This window comes from Cajanus cajan, chromosome 10 (assembly GCF_000230855.2).
Source record: "Cajanus cajan strain Asha chromosome 10, NIPB_CcT2T_4, whole genome shotgun sequence".
NCBI classification, from domain to species: domain Eukaryota; kingdom Viridiplantae; phylum Streptophyta; class Magnoliopsida; order Fabales; family Fabaceae; genus Cajanus; species Cajanus cajan.
The window spans coordinates 41,490,943-41,515,188 of NC_138526.1; the positions used below are offsets into that span (position 1 = coordinate 41,490,943).

At 34.2% G+C, this 24,246-nt stretch overlaps 2 protein-coding genes across 2 annotated transcripts; both read right to left on the bottom strand.

Moving 5' to 3' along the window:
- Positions 1-4,098: 4,098 nt before the first annotated feature.
- Positions 4,099-5,283, bottom strand: LOC109816499 (uncharacterized). Its single transcript, XM_020381543.2, has 2 exons — positions 4,823-5,283; positions 4,099-4,678 (listed from the first exon to the last, which is right to left on the bottom strand). The coding sequence occupies exons 1-2, from the start codon at positions 5,281-5,283 to the stop codon at positions 4,099-4,101; spliced, it is 1,041 nt and encodes a 346-aa protein (XP_020237132.2).
- Positions 5,284-16,397: 11,114 nt separating this feature from the next.
- LOC109816504 (cyanidin 3-O-galactoside 2''-O-xylosyltransferase FGGT1) lies at positions 16,398-18,027 on the bottom strand. The gene has a single exon (XM_020381548.3). It carries the CDS (start codon positions 17,926-17,928, stop codon positions 16,561-16,563), a length of 1,368 nt encoding a protein of 455 aa, XP_020237137.1. The 5' UTR covers positions 17,929-18,027; the 3' UTR covers positions 16,398-16,560.
- Positions 18,028-24,246: the final 6,219 nt, after the last annotated feature.

The following is a 24,246-nucleotide window of genomic DNA, read 5'->3' on the forward strand; positions in this document are numbered from 1 at the left end:
TAATTATAATTAAGTTATTTTTTTTATCTCATATTATAATAAATAATCACACATAAAAAATATTAAAATTCTTTAATATAATTAAATTGAAAGTGGATATTAAATTAAAAATGAGAACAGGGACGAGTACGAGTATGGGTACGGGGCGGGTATGTACATACCCGTACCCGTACCTGATTTAATATATCGGGTTTTACCAGTACTCGTACTTATACCCGGTCAAACCAGATATTTCCTGTCAAAGTCTGGACAAATTTCAGTATTACTTGCGGGTACAGGTATATTTGTCGTCCCTGTTTGGAAGTGAGAGAAACCCATGCCAAACTGAGGAACTTTTTGCCAAGCGACAATTTAGGGTCATCATGTGTTGGATAGTTTCTGTCAACAACTTCAAGATTTAGTATAATTTCTAAACAACTGACAGGTCTATCTATGGTTTGAGGGCTTCCACGGGTAAGCATCTTTTTTTTTTTTTTTTTTTTTTTTACTGAAATGTCAACAAGAGAAAAAAAAAGACAAAGGGAAAATACACTACTCCCGTAACACAAGGAGACCCATGGCATCAACAAAGAGCTGAGCTTCTAACGTAGTCGAAGGATCTTCGAGTTCCAAAAGCGAAATTCCAGAATTAGGCCCAATTTTAGCAAGCATGTTTGCACACATATTTCCTTCCCTCCAAGAATGGATCAAACTAAGAGTCCATGGTTTGGCCATTAATTCTTTAATATGACAAAGGACCCCCGCATACCTGTGAGTATATTGAATTGGTTGCTTGACTAACTCCAAAGCCATTTTTGAATCTGAAACCAAGAGAACAGATAGGTACCTTCTATTCCAACATAATTGAAGACCATGTAAAATAGCTAACAATTCAGCTTTAAGGCTATTAGTCATTCCAATATCTCCCTTAAATCCCCACAACCAATATTACCATTAGAATTCCGAACTAAACCTCCAAAACCTGCAGGTCCTGGATTCCCAAGAGAGCTTCCGTCAACATGAACACTCACTTGAGGACCCTTTTCTAGCACACATGAAACCCACTCGAGGACTTTGTAGGTTGGTGTCGCCTCCGTACAAGGTGCAAATTAGCTAGTTTGCATGATTGTATACGAGTCACGAATCTGTCGAATTTGACTCCACGCCTTCCCAACGAGCCCGTTAAACGCATGACTATTGCAGTCTTTCTAGAGCTACCAACAAATGATTGCTGGTAAAATGTGAAATTTTTTGAAACATCGAAGCATCCAATCCAGCCAAGACACACTATAATTCCATCGGATCACCTCTATCAAGCCAAAGATTTGCCAATCCCGATCAACACCACCACACTTGAAGAGTATATGTTGCATGTCTTCATTTGCGTCACCACATCGCGGCATGTTGTGTCTTGCCCCACATGATGATTGCTGGTAAAATGTGAAATTTTTTGAAACATCGAAGCATCCAATCCAGCCAAGACACATTATAATTCCATCGGATCACCTCTGTCAAGCCAAAGATCTGCCAAACCCGATCAACACCACCACACTTGAAGAGTATATGTTGCATGTCTTCATTTGCGTCACCACATCGCGGACACGTTGTGTCTTGCCCCACATGATGATTAACCAGCCAGCTATACGCTTCGGTAAGGCCTGCTGTCCGACCTGCCAAACAAAGAAGCGAATGGATTCCGACACAGGTAATCTCCAAATCCATTGCCAAGTACCCCTTGTTGCAACTCTAGCATCACACAACCACCTGTAACCTACTTTGGCAGTCTACGCTTCGTTAACAGAATTGCTCCACACAATAATATATCCTCTGCATTAGGATGGAGGCAAAGTGTAAGAGCCTGAAGGCGTGCCTTGGTCTCATCTGACACCCACGAGTATAGTTTCTCAAGAGCCCAATGTCCATCATCCCAAACGTCACACACACGAATATTAATATCCTGTGGATGAACAAAAGGAACGGAAGGAGCAAGGTATGTGCCATAAAACCAATTTGTAAACCCGAAACTACTATGTCCATTGCCAAGCTGCAATTGAAATCCAGGTTGTAAACTATCATATACCTTTCGCAAGGACCTCAAAAAATAGGAACCCGAAAGTTGCAGAAGTGATGTAACATTATCGGCACGATATTTAGAGAAGATAACCTGCACCCAAATCTTGGTACACTAGTGAAAAAAAGCTTTTAAAATCGGTTATTTTCAACTTTTAAAATTGGTTCCGTAACCGATTTTAAAAGTTAGACTTTTAAAATCGGTTAAATAATCGATTTTAAAAGTTAACTTTTATGATATGTTGTTTTATAACCGATCTTAAAAGTCTTGGCTTTGTAAAAATTAAACAGGAACGGCCTGTTCCAAGTTGTTAAAAAGGCTTAAAATTGTAGTTTGGAACAGGCCGTTCTAGCATAGTTTGGCGTGAGTTAAAACCAATCCAGAACAGACTGTTCTGATTGCAAAACAGGTCGTTCTCCTTTCAGAACGGGTCGTTCTCCTTGTAGCACAGGCCGTTCTCCTTGCAGTACGGGCCGTTCCAGATTCGAAATTTACCCAAAATGAACCTACAATGAAACTAGAGACACGAAAAGAGCATGAGAAGACGAAAAGAGACACGAGAAGAGCATGAGAAGACGAAAACGAAAATGGCAACGAAATTTACCTTATGGGAGACTTTAGAAAATGAGAGCGCGAGAGAGTAAAAAAAGGAATGGAGGGAAAGAACAAAGAGAATGAGAATGGAGAAAAATATAAAAGGTTTCTGATAATACTTTTAAAATCGGTCATAAAATAACTGATTTTAAAAGTACTTTTAAGATTGGTTAAAATTTAACTGATCTTAAAAGTATTCACATTATTTACAAAATTGTCACCGCGTGACTTTTAAAATCGGTCATCTTTTAACCGATCTTAAAACCCCGATTTTAAAACTAATTTTTGCACTAGTGGTAGGATGGGCAAGGAGGTCCCAAATCAACTTTCCTAATAATGAGGTATTCTTAAAACGAGCCACACATACTCCCAACCCTCCATCTTTCCTTCGTTGCGTAATTTTGTCCTAATTAACCAAGTGCATCATATGAGAGTCAAACCCACTCCAAATAAATTTCCAGCTGATAGCATCCAACTTCTCACATGTACCTGATGGTAGCCACTGTGTTTGCATTGTATATGCAGGAATAGAGGATAACACAAAATTCACTAATGTAACGCGTCCTGGACGAGCCAACAGACGACCATTCCACGCAGCAAGACATTATTGCACCTTTGACAACTTCTGCAAAGGTGCGATTAGAAACTCGACCTTGTACCATTTGGAAACCCAAGTACTTCCCCCAACACATTTGTAAAGTTGATATCAGTAATGGAAGTGATTTTATTCTTACGACGAGTAGGCACCCCGCGAGATGCTAAAGTTTTAGACTTCTGAATATTAACTTTAAGACCTAAGGTAGTACAAAATTTCTCTAGAACAGTAGCAACCCTCCGAATTTGTGCAGGTTTAGCTTTAGCAAAAATAAGCACATCATCGGCAAAGAATAAATGAGAGATGGGAGGTCCGACAAAATTAATTTGGTAAGGCTCCCAAATTCCTGCTGATACTTCTGCCTGGATCATATGCCCTAGCCTCTCCATGCATAACACAAATAAGTATGGAGATAAAGGGTCACCTTGGCGTAACCCCCGTTGTGGTAGAAAACCCTCCATACGCTCCCCATTCCAAAGAAGAGAAATAACCGAAGTCTTTATGCTTGACATAATCATCCGGATCACGGTCATCGGAAATCCAAAGGTTACCAACACCTCCTCTACAAAACGCCAGTCAACTCGGTCATAAGCCTTCTCTAAGTCAAGTTTAAACACCACATCTCCTTTTTTCCGTCTAGATTTAGACATACTATGGATAATCTCCAGTAAAATAATGGCATTGTCCATAGTACCTCTACCTGGTATAAAATTACTTTGAAGTGGGCTCACCAGCCTCATTAGAATAGGCCATAAACGATTCACCAAGACTTTAGAAACTAATTTATACACAACATTACACAAGCTAATCAGGCGAAAGTCTTTAAAGGTCTTTGGGTGATCAATCTTAGGAATAAGGACTAGTAAAGCTTCAGTGGCCTTAGGGCCAATCCTTCCTTCTTAAATGCCATAGCTACAAACCTCCAAACATCCTCCCCCACCTTATTCCAATAATTTTTAAAAAATATTGGTTGAAAGCCATCAGGGCCTGAGGCTTTATAAGATTTCATACTCTGCAATGCTCGAAAAACCTCCTCCTTTAATACAGGCACTTCTAGTGATGTGCATTCCTCCCTTGATAAAGAGATGGGGCAAGGTGACATTTCCACATGAGTTGCTTCTAAATGACCCAACAAGCTGCTAAAAAACACCACAACTTCATGCTTTAAAACCTCTGTATCAGTACACCAACCCCTAGGAAGATTAAGTTCAATAATTCTGTTATGTTTTCGGTGAATTACGGTTTTTGCATGAAAAAACGCATTGTTTCGATTCCCAAATTCAATCCATCTTTCTCTGGACTTTTGATACCAAAGTATTTCCTCTTGCCGAAGTGTGTCTTCATATTCCTCAAACAAACGGTTGTAAAGTTGTGTATGTCTAATAAAATCAATTCTCTCAAGATATCGTACCAACCCTTGTAAACGAGCTCCTAAACTCCTTTTCCGAAAAAAAATATTGCCGAACACTTCGTAGTTCAAGACTAAGGAATCTTCGCGAACCTTATCAAGGGCTTAAAAAATATTATCTGAATGATGGTGCCATGCATTAGCCACCACCATTTTATATTCCCTATGTGTACACCAGGCTGCTTCAAAACGGAATGGACGGTTCTTAACTGGTGGAAGGAATCCCCCACATCTAAGAAGGAGGGGATTATGATCAGAATGCCCTCTCGGAAGTACTTCAATCACAACATTTGGAAAATCCAAAATCCACTGCATATCACTCAATCCCCGATCTAGTTGTTTATGGATTTGAATCATGCCATTTTGTTTCCTATGCCAAGTAAATTTTTTCCCAAGTAACTTCCAATTCACCAAACAACAATCATCTAGATGTTGTGCAAACACAGTAGCCCTAGACAGTTGAAATATACCACCCCTCTGTTCAGCAGGAGATAGTATATCATTGAAGTCGCCTATGAGGAACCAAGGAAGGACGATCACCTGCCGAAGCTCCTTTAAATATTGCCATAACCGATCACGTTCAGTTGGGACAGGATTGGAATACACCCCCGTGCAACACCACACCTTCCCAGACATAGTAAACTACACTGAAATAGCTTGTAGGTGAGAGCCAACTACCTGACATTGTAAGGTCGAAGTAACCTTTACCAAAGCCCACACACCGCCAACATGATCACGAGCTTCTTAGATATCTATAGGATAGTAGCCCAATCGTTCCCAAAATGATTCCATCTTTGCAAATAAAGTATGGACTTTAAATAAAAACACCATATCCGACTTAACCTTACACAATGTTTCTTTAAGATGAATTTTATTCATCCTTCCTGTTGCCCCTCTAACATTCCAGGCTAATATATTAACATTCATTTGAGACATCATAATCCAACCAAAATATAGAGGGATGACGCGTCAACTCCCCGCGCAATTAAGGTATGACTAGCGCTTCCTCCTCTAAATCGATATCACCCTCTGAAATACTCCCATCAAGTGTTTCCACCTCAACAACACTTTTTCCCACCAAACTCGTACCCAACAAAGAGTCAGGTGGACGTGGCACATGGAACGTAGCCACACATGCATCCCTTACCACATCATGAGAACTAGTCTGCAACCTATCACCACCCATGTGGTCATGCAAATTCGCACATGAATGTCTCGCCTCAACGGGACCCACGTGCCCAGACTTATTATGGTCGAATTGCCCCTCGCGTGCACTAGACCCCATAGTTACACTTGTTGTGTGCCCCTCATCAAACGATGTGTGATGGTTTCCTCCCACCATACCTGTTCGAAACTTCATGGAATCCCCATGCACTCCTTTTCTTGTCTTAATCGTTTACTCCTATTTTTGACCCATATCTTTAGAGCTCGATCCACTTCCACTTTCTAAGCAACAAATTATTCTGCAATCCCATCAAATCAGCCTCATTCTGTTGCATGTATTGTTTCTTTTGCATATCACCATCAAATAAAGATTCATCTCGTAAAATCCGAAAGGGATTTATTTGAGACTTAACTCGTGCCAAATCATTTTTGTTTCCGCCTTCCGTTACACCCCGTGATTTACTCCCTTTCCGTGATTTTGAAACCACTAACCACTCCCCATGTATTGCCTCTACCTCGCCGTTAACGGCCATAGCAGGGTTGGGAACTGCCGCTGCCATAGATGACTGCACACCCCCTTCAACCTCTTGCCGTTGCTGCCTTTTGTCCTCACTCCCACTAGTACAAAAGGGGTCTTTTACGTCGCATATTTTGAGCCTTTTACGTTGAAAAAGGCTCCGACGTTAATGTAGGAGACGTAAATTTACGTCGGCATTCAAAAATCGACATAAATTTACGTCGAAATTACTAGGTCCAACGTAAAAAGTAGTAAAAAAATTAATAAAAAAAATAATGAGTGCAAGCAGAACGGCGGCTCGTGCTGCTTGTAGAACAGCCCGTTCTGCTTGCAGAACGGGCCGTGCTGCTTGCAGAACAGCTCGTTCTACTTGCAGAACGGCCCGTTCTGCAAGCAACACGGCCCATTCTAGATGCAGCAGAAAGTAGAAACGTGCAGAGCTAGCTCCACGCCAAGGTCAATGCACCCCCTTCCCCGGAGCACCTTCTTCAAGAGTGATTGCCCTAGGGGCTATGCCCTCCTAAGCACGAAATGAGACTGTTGTTCTTTCGCTTTTTCATGAGGAAAGTGCCTGGAAGACCATCTTTCAGAGAGAAAGTTCCTTGCTGAAAGCAATCCAAGGAATTAGTGTACATGTTAGACAAGGAAAAGGAAAAGAAAAATAAGGGAACTTGCAACATGGTAAAAGGAAACGTACCGTCGTCGTCGTAGAAGCCAAAGCTGTGCCGCAAGCAAAAGGTGGAGTGTGCAGATCTGCAATGTTGGTGTGGAATGTGCAAAGAGGGACGCCTCGCGAGCTGGGAGCGGATTCCCCCATCAGATACAAAGAATGTCCTACAAATGAAGCTTTCATGGAAATATAGAGGCTAATTTACGTTAATTTACGTCGGACAAGGGGGGTCCGACGTAAATTAGCCAATCTACGTCGGAGACACCTATTAGCCGACGTAGATTGGCTAATTTACGTCGGACCCCATCTGTCCGACGTAAATTAGTCTCTTTATATTTACGATACTGCCACCGCGTTTTTATAACGTCGAATTTTCGTGTTTCTGACGTAAATTAGGTGACGTAAAAGCCTATTTTTGCACTAGTGTCCTTGTTGGTACTCTTTCCTTGTAGCTACGGGCCACATGTCCATAACGTCCACAAGTTGCACAAAGGATATGAAGACCTTGGTACTCCACTTTAAACCAAAAATCCCGAAACCATACTCTACCAACCACAGGGTTATCGAGATCGATTTCAACACACACCCTAGCAAACTTCCCCGTTATGCTTTTAGTGTCATAATGTCCACCTTTATAGGAAGACCAACAACCGTATCCAAGGCTAGCAAAACACTCTCGTCATAGTACTCTATGCCCAAGCTAGGGAATCGAATCTAATGTCAATCTTAACATTAGTTGCAACAAAATCTAGAACCCATTCTCGAACTCCCAAATAATGGTCAAACATCATCCATGGCCCTCAGTGATGACTTTCTCCCTATCATTAGGAAGATCAAATTTAACCATGAAGAAACCATGACCAATATCCATAACATCATATCCGCCCACCAACTTCCAGGTCATTCGAAGCCTTTCTTTCATGGTGAAATACCTTACTGTAGGGTCCAATAGTCTACATGTTGCTTCACTATATGATATTGTCTACTTTGGGTTAGGCCCGCACGATTTTGTTTTTGAGCTCCTTTCCAAAAGGCCTCACACTATATGGAATGGTAGACACCCTTATAAACTAGTCAATATTCTTTTATTTTACAGATGTAAGACTTGAGATAAATCCCGACACCTACCGTCTTTCCTAGCAGCTTAATAGTTACTGCTTCCGACCAAGGTTTCCTGAGCATCAATAAAACCCTCTCATCTATGAAGCACTTGGGTTTCAATCTATTGCCCTCCTCTAATTCTATCTTAAAAGAGATTTTCTTGAATCAAATCGACTCGCGCAGGTCGTGGGGCAGCAACCTTATCACCCATTAATTTATCCCGAAAAGACAATTGTGGGTCACGTGTCGTCGCTCCATCCGGTGGTCCTGGTGGCTGGGGTTGCTTTTCCGTACCAGAACTCTCGCCACTCATTATGAATTTAGAGGTCCCGTGTACAAAGTATCTCTTAAAGGGTAAGCATCTGACAACTACCTCACCGATGTAGTAGAAAAATCATTTTATAATAATATTATTTTATTAATATAAAATTTGATAATTATTTAAAATATTAAAAATTGAATTTATAAAAATATTAATATTCACAATTACCAATAAAAAAAAACTTTCACTTCATATTCTTATAAAAAAGTGTCAATATTGTAATATTTTTATAATATAAATTAAAAAAATTATTTTTTACAAATACAGAATTAAGAATTGAAAAAAAAAAATCACAATGCAAAACCTCATCTACAGAAATCCTAAGAAGAGTCTACTTCTCACTTGATGTCACGGTCGTAGAAAATGTGGCAACTGGACGGAGCAACGGAGGAGGAAGAAAGCAGAAGAATGATGGTGGGTGTGTGAGTGAGAGAGATAAAGCAAGAAAGTAAGAAAAGAAAGAGAAAACGAAGGGAGGAGAGAAAGACGAATCAGAGAGGACAAAAAGGAACACCTCCACTGATAGTGAGTGTAAATGGTCATGATATATTAGATTTCATGGAAGTTGTCGTCATTTTTTTTTATTTTCTTTATATATATATTTTTTATTTCTCACTTTTCTTTTTCTTCTTTGTTTGAACTGTTGATATATATTAGTTTTTTTGGTTACAAACTTGCCACTATTGGCTGATAAATAAATAAAAACCAAACAAACTTGCCACTATAACAAATAAATTAATTATTCATCACAGCGTAAAAACTATCGTTGTAGTAACTTTGCAAAAACTGCAAGCTTAAACTTTCAAAAATCATACTTCATTTTCAGAAAAATAGATATTTTTATCAAATAAAGAAAACAAATTGGTAAATTTCATTAAAAAGATCTCGACTATTTAAATTTTAAAAAATATTTTATGATTAAAAATCATTTGAAACATGTGAATTACTTAATTCTACAATTTATTTTTCTACTTTATTTATGTGTCACGTAACAAAATGCTTTTTTCCATGTTGTTTACAAATAAATATGTTCGACGAATGTTGTGCGTCGAAACCACTTTTACTTTTTCTACTCCTTATTCTTTCCATTCCTAAACTTCAATTGTTCGAAAATGTTATTTCAACATCCGCTAACTATAAATACATCTGCTTGACATCCTTAAAAAATATATTTTTTTGCTGAATCATTAAATAACTGTCAATAAAAAAATGATATAATACTTAAAAAAATTACATTTCTATCATTAAAACAAATGTAGTGAGAAGGAAGGAATAAGGGTTTTGGAATGAGAGAAGGTCACGGAGAAGAGAGGACAAATGGAGGAGCTTGAATAAAGGAAGGGTTCCGAGAAAGGGAGAAGGATGGAGAAGAAAGGAAAAACAACCAGCTGCATCATGATTTTGGACACTCATGTGCATTGTTGTCTTGATCCTTGTCTCTTTGTTTTGAGAGGAGGTGATTTAGTAAGTAACAAAGAAGAATGAGAGAAATTATAAAAAAAAAAATTTTAAAAAATGTATTTAAAAGAGATTAATAAATTGGATTTATAAGAAAATTATGGTAGAATTCATGTAAATTTAATTTTAATCTTTTCAAGATAAATTTGTATGAATTTTTTATTATAAAAAAATGCATAAATAAGACTAATCTTTCACTATAATATAAATAGTTAGTTAATAAATGATGAAAATATAATTATTTAAATAATATATTCTTACATAAAAATCTAATCATATAAAATATTTTTAAAATATTATTTTTTTTGTTTTTCACTTAATTTCCCTCTATTAAATAACTACAAATTCTATACTATTTTTACATATTTTTATCAAATTAATTCTTTCTTATCTTTTTCCATTTTTTTTTCAATTTTTTTTTCTTTTCCAAATAAAGCATTATTAGGAAGGCCTTTTGGCCATAAAAAATAAAAAATTATTGAAATAAATTAATTAAAAAATAATTTATCAAAATAAATTATTTTGGTCACGTATGAAGAAAATATCACTTTATATGACGTTTTGTACATGAAGAGAGACATACCTAAAAATGTCATTCCATTTGACATTTTTTGCATGGATTTGCATGGCTTCTAGGAAACTAAAAACGTCAATCATATAGTATGACTTTTTGTGCATGGGCTAAAAACCGTCATCCAATATATATGAAGTTTTATGCATTAATTGTTTTGTGCATGAGTTTAGCATGTTTTGTGCATGGGTTTAGCATAGTTTAGAAACGTGAATGATATGCAAAAATAGACTAAAAACATTATTATAACTTATAAGTGATGTCTTCTTCATGGACCTAATGAACTTAAAAACGTCACCAAGGTTGATGTTTTGCATGTGGTAGAAAACGTCACCCTAGCTGACGTTTTGCAAGCCTCTTTTCTCGTGAAGCTTGAGTCCCATTCGATGCAGTCTCATGAAGCTCCTTAGTCTCGTGATGCTCAGGTTATAGTCTTATGAATGTCTAGTCTAATCTCGATGGCTCCTGTGAACTCTCATTGCATAACACCATTCATTATTTATAGGTGTTTGAGGTCTTCAATCTTCATATCTCTATCCTAACCCTGCATTCTTCTTCATATTTCCATCTCATCTCTTAACATTTTTGATTTTGTTTTTGTACATCATTAGTAAAGTCTACTTTCATTTTCAAAATATCTTTTATTTGCTTACTCTATTATAATGGTATCAAGGTTTTATTTTTATAGGTGACACAAAAACAATTCGTGTAAATCTTGGATTAAATTTTGAATCTTTAAGAAAAAAATTCATGCAAAGTTGAAATTACATCATAACCAAATTGTTTCTAGCATTACTTGTAGATATTTGCAATCTTTCAATCCCTTTTTTTTATCTAGTTGGAGAAATTGCAGACGATGAAGATGTTGGTGCATGCTTGATAGTTTTGAACGGCAAGGTCATATGAATATGGTAGAATTATATATTGATGTTGATATCGTTGGCACATCTTCTTTTTCTTTACAAGATCTAACTACAACAGAAGAAGTCCATCAACCTCCAGTTTTAACATATTTAAATGTAATGAGCAGTCACCATCAATTTGAGCAAATAATTTCGCCACCAACAAATCATCCTGATTCAAACGTTTATTTTGTAACAAACTTAAGTGACGATGATGATATCAATGTTGAACAAGATGATGAAATTGCAAATGATAGCTCATTAGACTAAGGTAACATTGATAGCAACAGTAACTGTATGATAAACGTGCAATCACTATTTGAAGTTGAGCCTCCCAGAATGAACAAAATAGGTAATTACAAAATCTTTACCACTATTTTAATTTTCTAATATTTATTATTGATATTGTGTCTCTTGTCACCATATAGGTCCATCACAACCTCCACTTTGGAACAATACTCCACATTATAGTTACATCAATTGGTCTCATCCAAATCAAGAGGTATAATATGGTGGGTTAGATGTTCCTACTTTTTGGCGCCCTGGGGATGAGTTAAATGTTGGGCTACATTTTCATACGAAAGTTGATGTCCAAATGGCTGTTAAACACTACTATGTGAATGCTCATTAGACATTTGTAGTTGTTGAGTCTGGATTGAATGTTTTTTCTATACGATACCCTAATAGTAATGAAGGTTGCCCTTGGAAACTAAGGGCTATTATGTCCACTAAGTTCAATAACAAGTGGGTCATAAAGAAATGGGGTGGTCGACACACAAGCATTAATGCAATGTTGTTTCCAGATCATAATAAATTGGACTTAGAATTCATTTGCTCTTGCATATTATGTAACTTTAATTTATTCATACATACTCTTTCAAATATTTTAAAATAAAGGTTATTTTCCTAATAACTATTAATAGTATGCTTAATAAGTGGACAATTTTGAATTCATTTCATTTCAGGAATGGTGAGGGAGATGTTTCCGTGTCAATTTTGTTAATTCAAGAAAGAATAAGTAGACAACTTAATTTTAATATTTCATACAAAAAGGCGTGGAAAGCAAAATAAAAAGTCATTTTAAGAATTTTTGGTGATTGAGAAGATTCATATGACTTTTTGCCAAAGTGGTTGGATAAGATGCTAGAATGTTGTCGTCTTGGATCTGCTTATAGACTTAAGACAACAAATTATGTATATAATAATATCATTGGCGCACATTTTTGCAAGTTTTGTCGTGTGTTTTGGATATTCAAACCTACTTGTGATGCATTCAACTACATAAAACATATCATACAAATTGATGAAACATTTTTATATGGGAAATATCGTGATACTTTGCTAATCGATACAACACAAGATGAGACAACACAAGATGAAAATACTCACGTTTTACCAATTGCTTTTGTTGTAGTTGAAGGTGAAACATTAAGTGATTGGTCATGGTTCTTGTCAAATATTTATCGATATGTAACTACAAAGAGAGACATTTATTTAATATCAGATCAACACTAATGCATCAAATCAGTTGTGGCAAATCAAAATAATGGTTGTCAACTACCTTATAACTATCATTTCTATTATATTCGAACATTTCAAGCAATTTCAACCACCGATTTAAAAATGTTAAACTCAAAGAAAAGCTGATTCACATTGGCATAACATTATTTTCTTCTGAGATTATACAAAATTAAGAAATGTGTGCGTAAAATTGAAATAATCAATTAAACTCTAAACAAAATAATCTTATACTACTACATCAAAATTATATAACTAAAACTATAAAAAATTAATTTCATATAAATTAAATTTTATAACACAAAACAAAATTATTTCCAAAAAGAAAATTATAATTAACCACTCTTATATCCCTCAACATCAAAATCAAAATTAAAATCTTAAACCACAATTATTCACTCTTCTATTTCTAAATATACTTAAAAAAACGATCTAAACTCCTACAAATTTAAATCATCAACAATATAAACAAATATTTCACATAAACAAATTTATAACCTATAAATATAAATGCAAAAAAATAATAATAATTATTATTAAAAAATTACAATTAAACATAAAAAAATTTAAACCCTAACCCCAAAAAAATAATATTCTACTACATCAAAATTATTTAATTAAAACCATAGAAACAGAAATTTTAATACTTCATTTTAATTAACAAAGAATTTGTTTTCACATGTACTAAATTTTAATCATCAATCAATATTCCACATATAAAAATTTATAAGTTATAAAAAACAAAATATACATGAAAATAAAAAAAATAATTCCTTTAAAACATTTTAAAAAAGAACTTACATTTTTAAACTTCATTTTAATTAACAAAATAATTAATCTCATATAAATTTTATTTTATAACACAAAACAAAATTAATTCCAAAAAAACTATAACTAACCACTCTTCTATTCCTCAACATTAAAATCAAAATTAAAACCATAAATCACAGTTATTCACTCTTCTATTTCTAAATACTAAAAAAAAATCTAAACTCCTAGAAATTTAAATCATTACTAATATCAACAAATATTTCACATAAACAAATATATAACCTAAAAATACAAATGCAAATAACATAATATTATTATTATTAAAAAAATTACATTTAAACATAACAAAATTTAAACCTTAACCAAAATAATCTTATACTACTACATCCAAATTATACAATTAAAACCATAGAAACAACAATTAATTTTAATACTTCATTATAATTAAAAAAAATTATTTTCACATATACTAATAATATTTAAACTTACCTCTTGTCCTCCTTTTTCCTTTTCTTTCTCTTCTCTTCTTTTTCATGTTGCACAGAAGGCGTCAACCAAGCTGATGTTTTCTTCTTCTTTCTCTGCTCCACTCTGTTTGCGCCGCACAGATTGGACCTCTGAAGGAGGCGTCAACACCCCCTCATGTTGTATGCTTTTGGGAGGCTTCAGCACCCTTATAGTGTGTTTGGATGAGGAATTTTAAAAATTCAAGAAATTTTAAATTCTTGGTATTTGAATTACTTTGATTTCAATTTCTATCATTCTTTAAATATTTTGTTTGGATGAGTCAATTCAAATTTCTTAAATTTTAAATTGTTAGGTTGAATATGATAATTTGATTCTATCATAGTAAAATTGATTTTAAAAATATATTTATATGTTGAGATTTTTAAATTAAATTTTATAAAAATATATATTAATCCTTTTTTAAATATTTAATAATTTTAAAAATTAATATTAGATAATATTTAATAATTTTAAAAATTAATATAAGATAATATTTAATAATTTTAAAAATATTTTTGAATATCCAATAATTAAAAGAATGAAGAGATAAGATAAAATATATAGGTGAAATAAGAAAAAAAATATGAGGAATTTCAAATTCTCTCATTTTTGGGAGAATTTGAAATTCTACTATTTTAAGGAATTTCACAAATGCTTGGATTTCAAATTCTTTGTAAATTCCTCATCCAAACAAAGCATTTCACCTCAAAGAATTTGAAATTCTTCAAATAAATGAATTACCCTATATAAATTCCTCATCCAAACACACCATTAACGTTTTCTGCTTCTGAAAATCTGCATGTATGCAAAATCAACGAAACGAAAGGCGTCATTGGTGGTGACGTTTTCTCGAACTCGTCACTCCCAACCACATTTTCTTAATTTTACCTGTCCGAAATAATTTATTTCAGTAATTTAAAAAAAAAAATATTTTACAAAATAGTTTTTTTATTTTAATTATTTAGGCTTAAAAAGCCGCATTAGGAATAGAAAGGGACGGCACCACAATTTTTCTAACCACTCTAATATTTATTGGAGGGCGTGAACTGCAAGGCGAAATATTTAATTTGCCACTGCCGGATTCGTGTCTCATGAATCAGATTCTGAAAAAAAAAAAAAAATCTCGTGTTGAAAAAACCAGACAAGATAATGAGACCTATTGGTTAATTAATTAATGATTAACCAATCTAATATTGGACTTGGACCCAAGCTTCATAGTTTATTCATTCTTAGACACTCCCTTTTATATAAACTACTTTGGTTTGTTGTACACGTTGATTTCTATATACAAATTACTATATTATAATAATCAAATATTTATTATGCAGCTCGTGACTTTTGTGAATTTAATTTATGATATAGTGCAAAATTTACCTTCGAACAACATTTTATTTCCCAAACTTGTAAATATCTTTCCAAATGAAGTCTTTTGAATATAACCTTGTTAAATATCGCAGTTGAATCTTGGATAACATCTCAACTCAGTATGTGTTCCAGCTTGTGCCTCAAAAGATCCAACCAGATGAATTTCACTACAAGCAAGCCTTGGCAACCAATACACTTATCGAAATCGTGTTTTAAACCATCACGAGCTTGTAATCTCTGCCCACAACTTAGGTTTGTTTCAGTTCATTAAGTGAGCTTTTTATTTTTATAAGCTAATGAAATTTATTACTAAAAGAAAGGCTAATCTTAAGTTCTTAACATAAGAATGCCACGGTGTATATTATATATTCATCCGGAGCTTAAAAAAAAAAAAAAAGTTTGATCCTCCTTGCAATTTCCAATGTGAAGTAGATGCAACCAATCCACATTATTCTTTGGAGAGGATCCATTTAATTTGTCAGTCCTAACCATCATATTGCACTAAATTCTGTGCTTTTGGGGATCAGCACTATCCCAAAAAACAGAACTGTGGTTACAAGCAGAGTAGCATCAGTCTTTACAAACAGCATGTAATGCACTTAATGGCCTAAAAGAATTTGACAGCATTCTTCAAAGAGTTAAAATTAAACCAAAATGATCAGCATAATCAAACCATGCCACGTTATAACAGAGTATGGTATGCAGGTTTCTTTAGTGAGCTTGATAAGTTAAACTCTGATATATAAATCATATTCTGTAATTCATTCATTTCATATTTCTTTAGTTTTTCCCTTTTCTTTTATAAGGTCTATATTTATAATGAGTCTTTTCTTAAAATCATAATTGCAAACACAAAAGGTTACAACTTATATCAAACCACTGTCTACTTCAATCAATGTATATTTTGTTGTTAACTTAAATCCAATTAGCGAATTTACTAGAATGGTTACACTATCTTGCTCGAATAACTTGAATAGCTTGAAATTAAGGGAATAAATTTACTTCCGGTGATGGGTTACATTGGGATAGTTTATGAAAACTTGAAAATCACCTGAGTAAATCTCGAAGCTTCTGACAGAAACTATCAACATAGGCCGACTCCAAATTGTGGCTCAGTAAGAAGTTCCTCACTTTATCATGATTTGTTCTGACTTCTCTGCCAACCTCATTCTCCTCATTCATCACAATTTTCACAGCTTTGCATGCACTCTCTTTTGTGAAAAACCCATCCTCTTCACCCTTCTCCACTTCAACCCCAACCTTATTTGTAGCCATCGTCCTAGCATTAATGATATGATCAGCATCTAGCTGAGGCAGTAACACTATCTGACACTTATTCACCAGTGCCTCAGTTAATGAACCAGCACCACAATGTGTTATGAAGCATCCCACTGAAGGGTGTTCCAAAATCAGTTGCTGTTGTATCCATCCACTATGGACAATTCCTCTCCCTTCATCTCTCTCTTTGAACCCTTCAGGGAGAGCAGCTTCAATTGTTTCAAACCCTACTGGAGTTTTAAGAACAGCCAGAAAGGGCAGGTTTGTAAGTTCAAGACCCAACAACAATTCTTGGAACTGATCATGTGGTAGTTTCCATTCACTCCCAAGTGCACAGTAGATAACCGAACCTTCCTTGAACTTTGCAAGCCATGAACCCCATTTTTCATCTAAAACAGTGTTGGGGGGCTCAGGTAAGACAGGTCCTGAAAGCAATACAGGCTTCCCAAACTGCTCTTCAAGGTAATCAACATAAGGCCCCTCAATTTCTCTACAACCTTTGAACCCAATTGCATCTGATTGCATTAAACCAGTGTTGAGGCGGTGATAGAAGAGAACACCGCTACCAAACTCCAAGTCTCTTTTAGAAGCAAGGAACTTGGCTTCATGGGCATGAAGCTTAATGGAAGATACAGGGTATCCTTCAGGGGGTTGCATGAGATCAGTTTCAGTCATGTTCTGGCGCATCCTTGCTGGGGATCTAACGTAAGATACCGTTGCTGGGCCAATGATCGAGTATTGAAAAGACTTGATACCCAAGCGACGAGTCATGTTTGGAAGCCAATATGTGAAGTCAAAGAAAACGATTTGTGGCTTTAGATGAAGGAGGAGAAGTTCTATGTCGTTCTCTGTGCGGTCCATGGCTGTCATAATGAGTGGAACTAAGGGGAAAGAGACATCGGAAGTGGTTTCTGCGCCATGGGGAAGGCCATCAACATGAGGTACGTTGATAGGGTAAAAGGTTATGAGATGTGGATAAAGGTTGAATTGCTCTAACTTGGCTTGTGTTCTTTTGGGGATGAAGAAGGAGACTCTGTGTCCCCTCTTTGCTAATTTGTTTGAGAGGTGCAGATATGGAGTTAGGTGCCCAATTGCGAACCATGGAAACATTGCTATGTGCAGAGAAGGTGAATCCATGGCTGCCAGAACCGATTACCACTGCCAAGGCTCTCACCTTTTTATAATAATCATATTCCAGATAATGTTCCAAAAATTTACCAAGTGCACCATATCATTATATCTTTGGCTGTATTCTTGGCAACTATAATTTAATATAATTATATATTATGTTTGTGAATTGTAATACACTAAACAGATTGACCATAAATCACATGGCAAGTGAATTCATTTCTACCATGAAGTGATTTGATATATCTAATTGAAGCACCCATGGGCCATGTCCCACCCGGCTCAGCACATTTCATCACGCATGTGATTCATGCGTCACAACTCACGGAAGCAGCATCAGAACCAGGCCACATGCTTCGTCAGAGTTATGTAACTTTCAACTGTTTTAAGTCATTAGATTATAAAATTATATAAAATTTTAACACGTATTCAAAAATAATAAGTATCTGGTCGTAAATAAAATATTTCAACTGAGTAATGAGTAATGAAGACCTTAATTATCTTTTCTTCTTTTACTTTTTTAATTTAATTTTTGTCTCTTGATTTATCGGATTTTTTGGTTTTTTGGCTTGAAATTCAGTAACATGAATTATTACATTTATTATCACCACAAAACAAAACTGAAAAATTTCAAATTTCAAACATGACCAAAGTAAACATAACAAATTAAACGTTCAGTGCCTTTTTTAAAAATTATATGTTAAAATGAATTATAAAAATTTATACATTAAAATTTTTCATTTATTTGTTTTCATTTTTATAGTGCCTAATAAATTAACTCATTTTAATATAGTATAAATAAATAAATAAAATAAAACTGTATGTATATATTATAATGAAATAATTTTTTTATCAAAATAAAAAATCTAAAATATAAATAAAATGAAAATAAAAAACCAAAAATTGAATAATCATATAAGTAGAAAAAATAAATTATGCATACCTAATTCAACTAAAAACTATTTATAAAATTACAACAATTGACTGGATTACATAGTGGTATTTGATTAAATACATACTTAGTTAAACAAAAAAAATTTGTCATTCCTAGTTTCTCCAAACAATTATATATGCAAACAAATTAATTAAACATCCAACAATGTTTATGCAGACTCATAAACAAAGGAATTATGCAGAAAAATTATTATGCAAAAAACATTGATACTAATTAATATTATGCAGCAAGTGTTTTGCAAAATTAAACTATAAATGCATTAAGCAAAAACATTACTACTAACATTGTAATAACAATAAGGCCAACAACAATGTTAATTGTTCAAGCAGTTCTTAAAAGTAAACTATATAATTACATTGACTTCAATGGTATCAAAATATATCCATAAAAATACAACACTAATTAATTATAATACTCTTATCAATGATATCAAAATACACCAAACATACAGTAATAATTAATCATAATATCACTATCAACTAACTTCTTTTCATTGAATCTTAATCAAGGATTGGAGACATGTCATGTAATGATTGACTATTTTTTACATCAAGAGGTGACTGCATAATAACAAAAATTAATTAACATTTTTATAAGTAAGCAAAAGAATTGAAAGATAAAAAAATATAAAGACAAATGATATTACCATCAAAAATTCAGTAAAACGAAATTGATTTTCTAATGTGTAAGGGAGCTTAAAAGTTGGTGGTGCTGAACAAGATACCATGTTGGGTTGATGACTTCTCAATTCTTTATCCTAAAATCAATATGAAAAATTAAAACAAGTGATAATTCATAAAGCTAGAATATATTAAGAATCAATATGTACATCAATTTACACACCTGAGATTTTTTACTTGGAGTTTTTTTTTCCTATTGGATTGAAGCTCAACCCAACCTTTTAATCGCTTATTTTTCTTTAAGCCAGGTTTATGTTTGAATCCCTTTGGTTGCTTACCATCATCACTCACAAATATGAGATTATCATTGTTGTGATTACCAATACTTTTGGCTTGTAAATGCAACTCCTGAATCTCCTTACTCATGACATCTACATTATTATCCACAATCTTATGATATTCTTTAGATGTTGACATGTCAGTGTTGAGATTTCCGTTGAAGTACTTTTGTTATAATTGTAAATCAGTTTAATTCTATCAACGGTCTCAAACACGGCAAGTATACCGGCCGTTCAAGTAGTAAAAATATCGTATCCACAGGGATTAGAAGGTAAAATAAGCATTTATTGACTATTTGTGACTAAAGAATAATTCCAATTTATAGTTTGTCATGTAAATGTGAGATGAAGAGCATGACTATTGGAATGTTAAAACTATAAAAAGATTAGTTTTAGAATGGGAAAGAGTAGAAATGGGATAATGGTATTGTGAGGCTGTGGGGGTCAGATTTCACCGAACGTAACACTAATGTATCCTTAATCTCTTGTTAAATTCATTGCTTAGTCAACCCAATAGTTTACTCAAACCTAATCCCTTAGAGAAAGAGCCTAGGTGCGGATATTGAATATCAATCCCTTGAATACCCAATACCTACACCCGCATTACGGGCTAGGGTTTAAGACTACTAATGGGTCAAGCTCTATCCCTAGATACAATCTCCACTAGGCATATGTTCCAGAACTAATTTCAAAGGTATTTCCCTATACTCAATGGAACCTTAAATCATGCAAAGGGTGATCAATCCAAAGCAAGCATTAAGCAAAGAAACAAACACAACAATGAATGAAACAACAAATATATATATCATTGAAAACGTAAGGATTACAATAGAGTATGTTGGCTACATCTAACCCCACAAAATGGGTGAAACCACTCAACAAAGAGGGCAAATACAAAATAGAGATGGAAGAGGAAGTGAAGAACCGAAGGAAAGATCCGCACACGGACGATTCCAAGCCCTGGGAATCCCTTTCGCAGCTCCTGGAGGCGCCCAATGTGAGAATGGAGAGAAAGATCCCCGAAAATGGCTTCAAATACGAGCCTGGGAGATCAGATTAGGGTTCCGCGCACGGCGCACAATTCTTCGTGCCCGGCGCAAGTTCTTCCAGAGAAGTCAAGCACTCTCTGTCTCAACACAAGCCCGGCGCAATTCTTTTTGCGCCCGGCTTAATTCCTTTTGCGCCCGGCTTAATTCCTTTTGCGCCCGGCGCAATATAACTGGCAGAGATGAAATACTCTGTTTTTGTCACGCCCAGTGCAGGTTATATTGAGCCCGGCGCAGAACCTCTTCTCTGCTCCTTAGCTTCTTAGGTTTCCAATCCTAAGAGTCTTCAACTTTCCACTCTTCCTCAATACCTGCACAAAAAATGAGGTGGATTAAGGTATTGTTAGATGAATTTGGGTTAGTTATATCTGCACACAAAATAAACCAAAAAGAGAACAATTATATTGCAATGGTTCAAAGGATGAGTGGAATTTGTTCAATAAGTCTCATCCAAAAAGAGGTAAAATTGAGACTTAACAGTCAGCAACCAATCTAACAAATTTAAATACAAGTTGCTTATATCTCCTTGTACTAGATAATATTGGATCTCTTTCAACTTCTTTTTTGCTCACATCATGCACAATGCCATTGCAGGCTTCTCTTGTCCATCTTTTTATAATATATTTCTCTAGAACAACCTTAACATCATTTGCTTCAAATACTTTCAATGCATGTGAACAAAGTATGACAAATGTTTCAAAATTTCTACAGCTACAAGTTATAGGGTTTGAAGCACGATCAAATGATACTCTCCAAGATCCTTCGTGCTTGACCCTAATGATGACATATTGACATAAAGAATGGGATTCATTCTCTCCAATATGCATGAAGCTAAGAAAAGTTTAAACTAATTTTGAAATAAGTCAAATACAATGTGAGTGTATACTTTTGCCATTTGTATGAGTATTTGTGACAACTCATCTCAACATTGCAAGCTTATGCAAAGACTCATACTCATAAGTCAACTCATTATATCTCTTTTCTACAACAACTCGTTCAAAGTGTTTGAAGAATTGGATAATATCTACATTTGGATTCATGTAAGACTTGAAATTAGAATTCAAACTTTCACTAAGTTGAGTACTTCGCATCCCAGGTGCGAATATTTTCTTCATGTAACATGATGCCCATTTTTCTTTTATGGCATAAACTAATTTAATCTAGTTATTATCATGAACACTAAATAGTCTGTTATCAATCGATTCCAAGCCATCTAAAACTCTTCTTTAGTGTTAAGGTCATACATGCATTTTTTGACATCTCTTAAAAAATAACTTCCTCCTTTCATCAAATTACCAAGGTGCTTAATTCCATTTTTCAGCAAGTGCCAAGTACATAAACCATTATGAGTCTCAGACATCACTTCAAAAAGTGCCTTAGCCATTGCTTGGTCCTGGTTAGTAAAGATAGTTTGATGTTTTTGTTGATTGTGTGCTTCTAAGAATGTGTCAAACAACCATTTGAATGATTTAGTTGTTTAATCATACAATAATGTTGCACCAAAAATGATAGTACCTCTATAATGGTTGAAATCGAAAAATAAAGCAAGTGGTCTATTTGCACGATTGGTACAATATGTAGTATCCAATGACACAACATCAACAAAATACTCATAATCCAATATCATATTTGTATCAGCTCAAAATACATTTGTGATTTATTCATCTATATCCATTTGGTATGCATGGAAAAAGATGGGTTCTCCAACAATTACCATTGAAAATATTGTAAAAGGCATCCTATTTCATCATACACCATACTCCTTTCTCCTTTTGCTTTGAGATAATTTTTAACATCTATGTGTGTGTATCTAGTATTAGTTTTATGGCCTGCAAGTGTACTCATTAGTTGAAATGTTGACTTTTTCCTTAATCCAGAGTCATTAGCCAAATCAATCTCAAAAGCTTGGACTTTAGTTATCTTTCTATGTGATGCAAGTATATACGTTGTTCTGGAAGTTGTAAGGGGTGATAATGTTCCTCTACAAATTCATAGATGATAAATTTTTCATTTTTCACCATAAGTGAAATTCTTGCTTTACAATTAGTTCAGTCCCAGCTCTATGCTTTCTAACCAAAACATCTCTTTTGTCTATCGGTCATATCCCTTCCTTACAACAAATAAATCTACATGAGGTAGCAATACCATCTTTTTTTAAATTCACATATCGTTTGCTAACTCCCAAACCAACATGTGCACCATAAGCAAGCCAAAATTGCCAAGCTGCCTCTAAATTATCAAATTCTATATCCACTCTTGGTTTCCAATCAACATTGAAAGATTCCATAATATACTTCCTATTAGGAGAATAAAAATAAGAATAAGAAGTAAAAAAAATGATAACTTTAGATTTTATATTTGTACATTCAAGCACCTCGATTTCATTATCATATAACCATAAACTAAAGAGACATAAACAAAACAAATTTAGCTTAAGGGTTTCAAATATAAGTTACCGGGATGCTATGCAAGGTCTTTTGGAACATGAAATATTTTTTAAAAAATACCCTTACCGGAATGCTACGAGTGTCTTTTGGTGCTCTACACCAACTACTTATGAAATGAGCTCTTTTGGAGGGTGTTTTGCAGCAGTACCAAAAGATGTTTTGCAGTAGCTATTAAGGGTGTTTTGGAGAAAAAGATAAAGCCATGGTTGAAGAAGATGAAGCTTCTGTTTTGTATTGGAGAAGCTTTCTCAATAGGTTTCCAAAAAGTTTCTAAATACATAAAGTTAATATATGTTAAAAATATTCATTACTCATTAGTAGAAATATTTTATTTATAACCAGATATTTTATGTTTATGAGTACGTGTCAAAATCTTATATAATTTTGTAATCTAACGACTTAAATCAATTGAAAGTTACCATAACTTTTGTGCCATTAAGTTAGAAAATCCGGATTAGGGATGACAAATGAACCCGTACTCGTGGGTATTATATCTAAACCCATTTCGAATTTGATAGAAAATATTCAATTTGACTGAATACGGGTACGAGTAATACTCGATATATTAAACTGGGTACAGGTATATACTTACTCATCCCGTACCTGTCCTCGTACCCATCCCCGATTTAATACTCACCTCCAATTTAATTGTGTTAAAGAATTTTAATATTTTATTATGTGTAATTATTTATTATGATGTGAAACATTTATAGTTGTTTAATTATTAAAAAGTTTTTTATATTAAAATATGAGATAGAAAAATAATCTAATTATAATTATAATCTAATGAAAAAATAATTTAAAAAATATTATGTATTTTTTTACAAAAAAAAAATAATATTTTTTGACGGATACGGATATATCCGATATCGGATAAGAACATGAATGAAGACAAAAATTATATACCTAATAAATACGAGT

Coding starts and splice junctions, on each gene's coding strand:
- LOC109816504 (XM_020381548.3), bottom strand. CDS start 17,928: ATGGATTCACCTTCTCTGCACATAGCAATGTTTCCATGGTTCGCAATT.
- LOC109816499 (XM_020381543.2), bottom strand. CDS start 5,283: ATGTCTGGGAAGGTGTGGTGTTGCACGGGGGTGTATTCCAATCCTGTC. Junction 4,679..4,822: donor TTCCGTTTTGAAGCAGCCTG/GTGTACACATAG, acceptor TTTTCGGAAAAG/GAGTTTAGGAGCTCGTTTAC.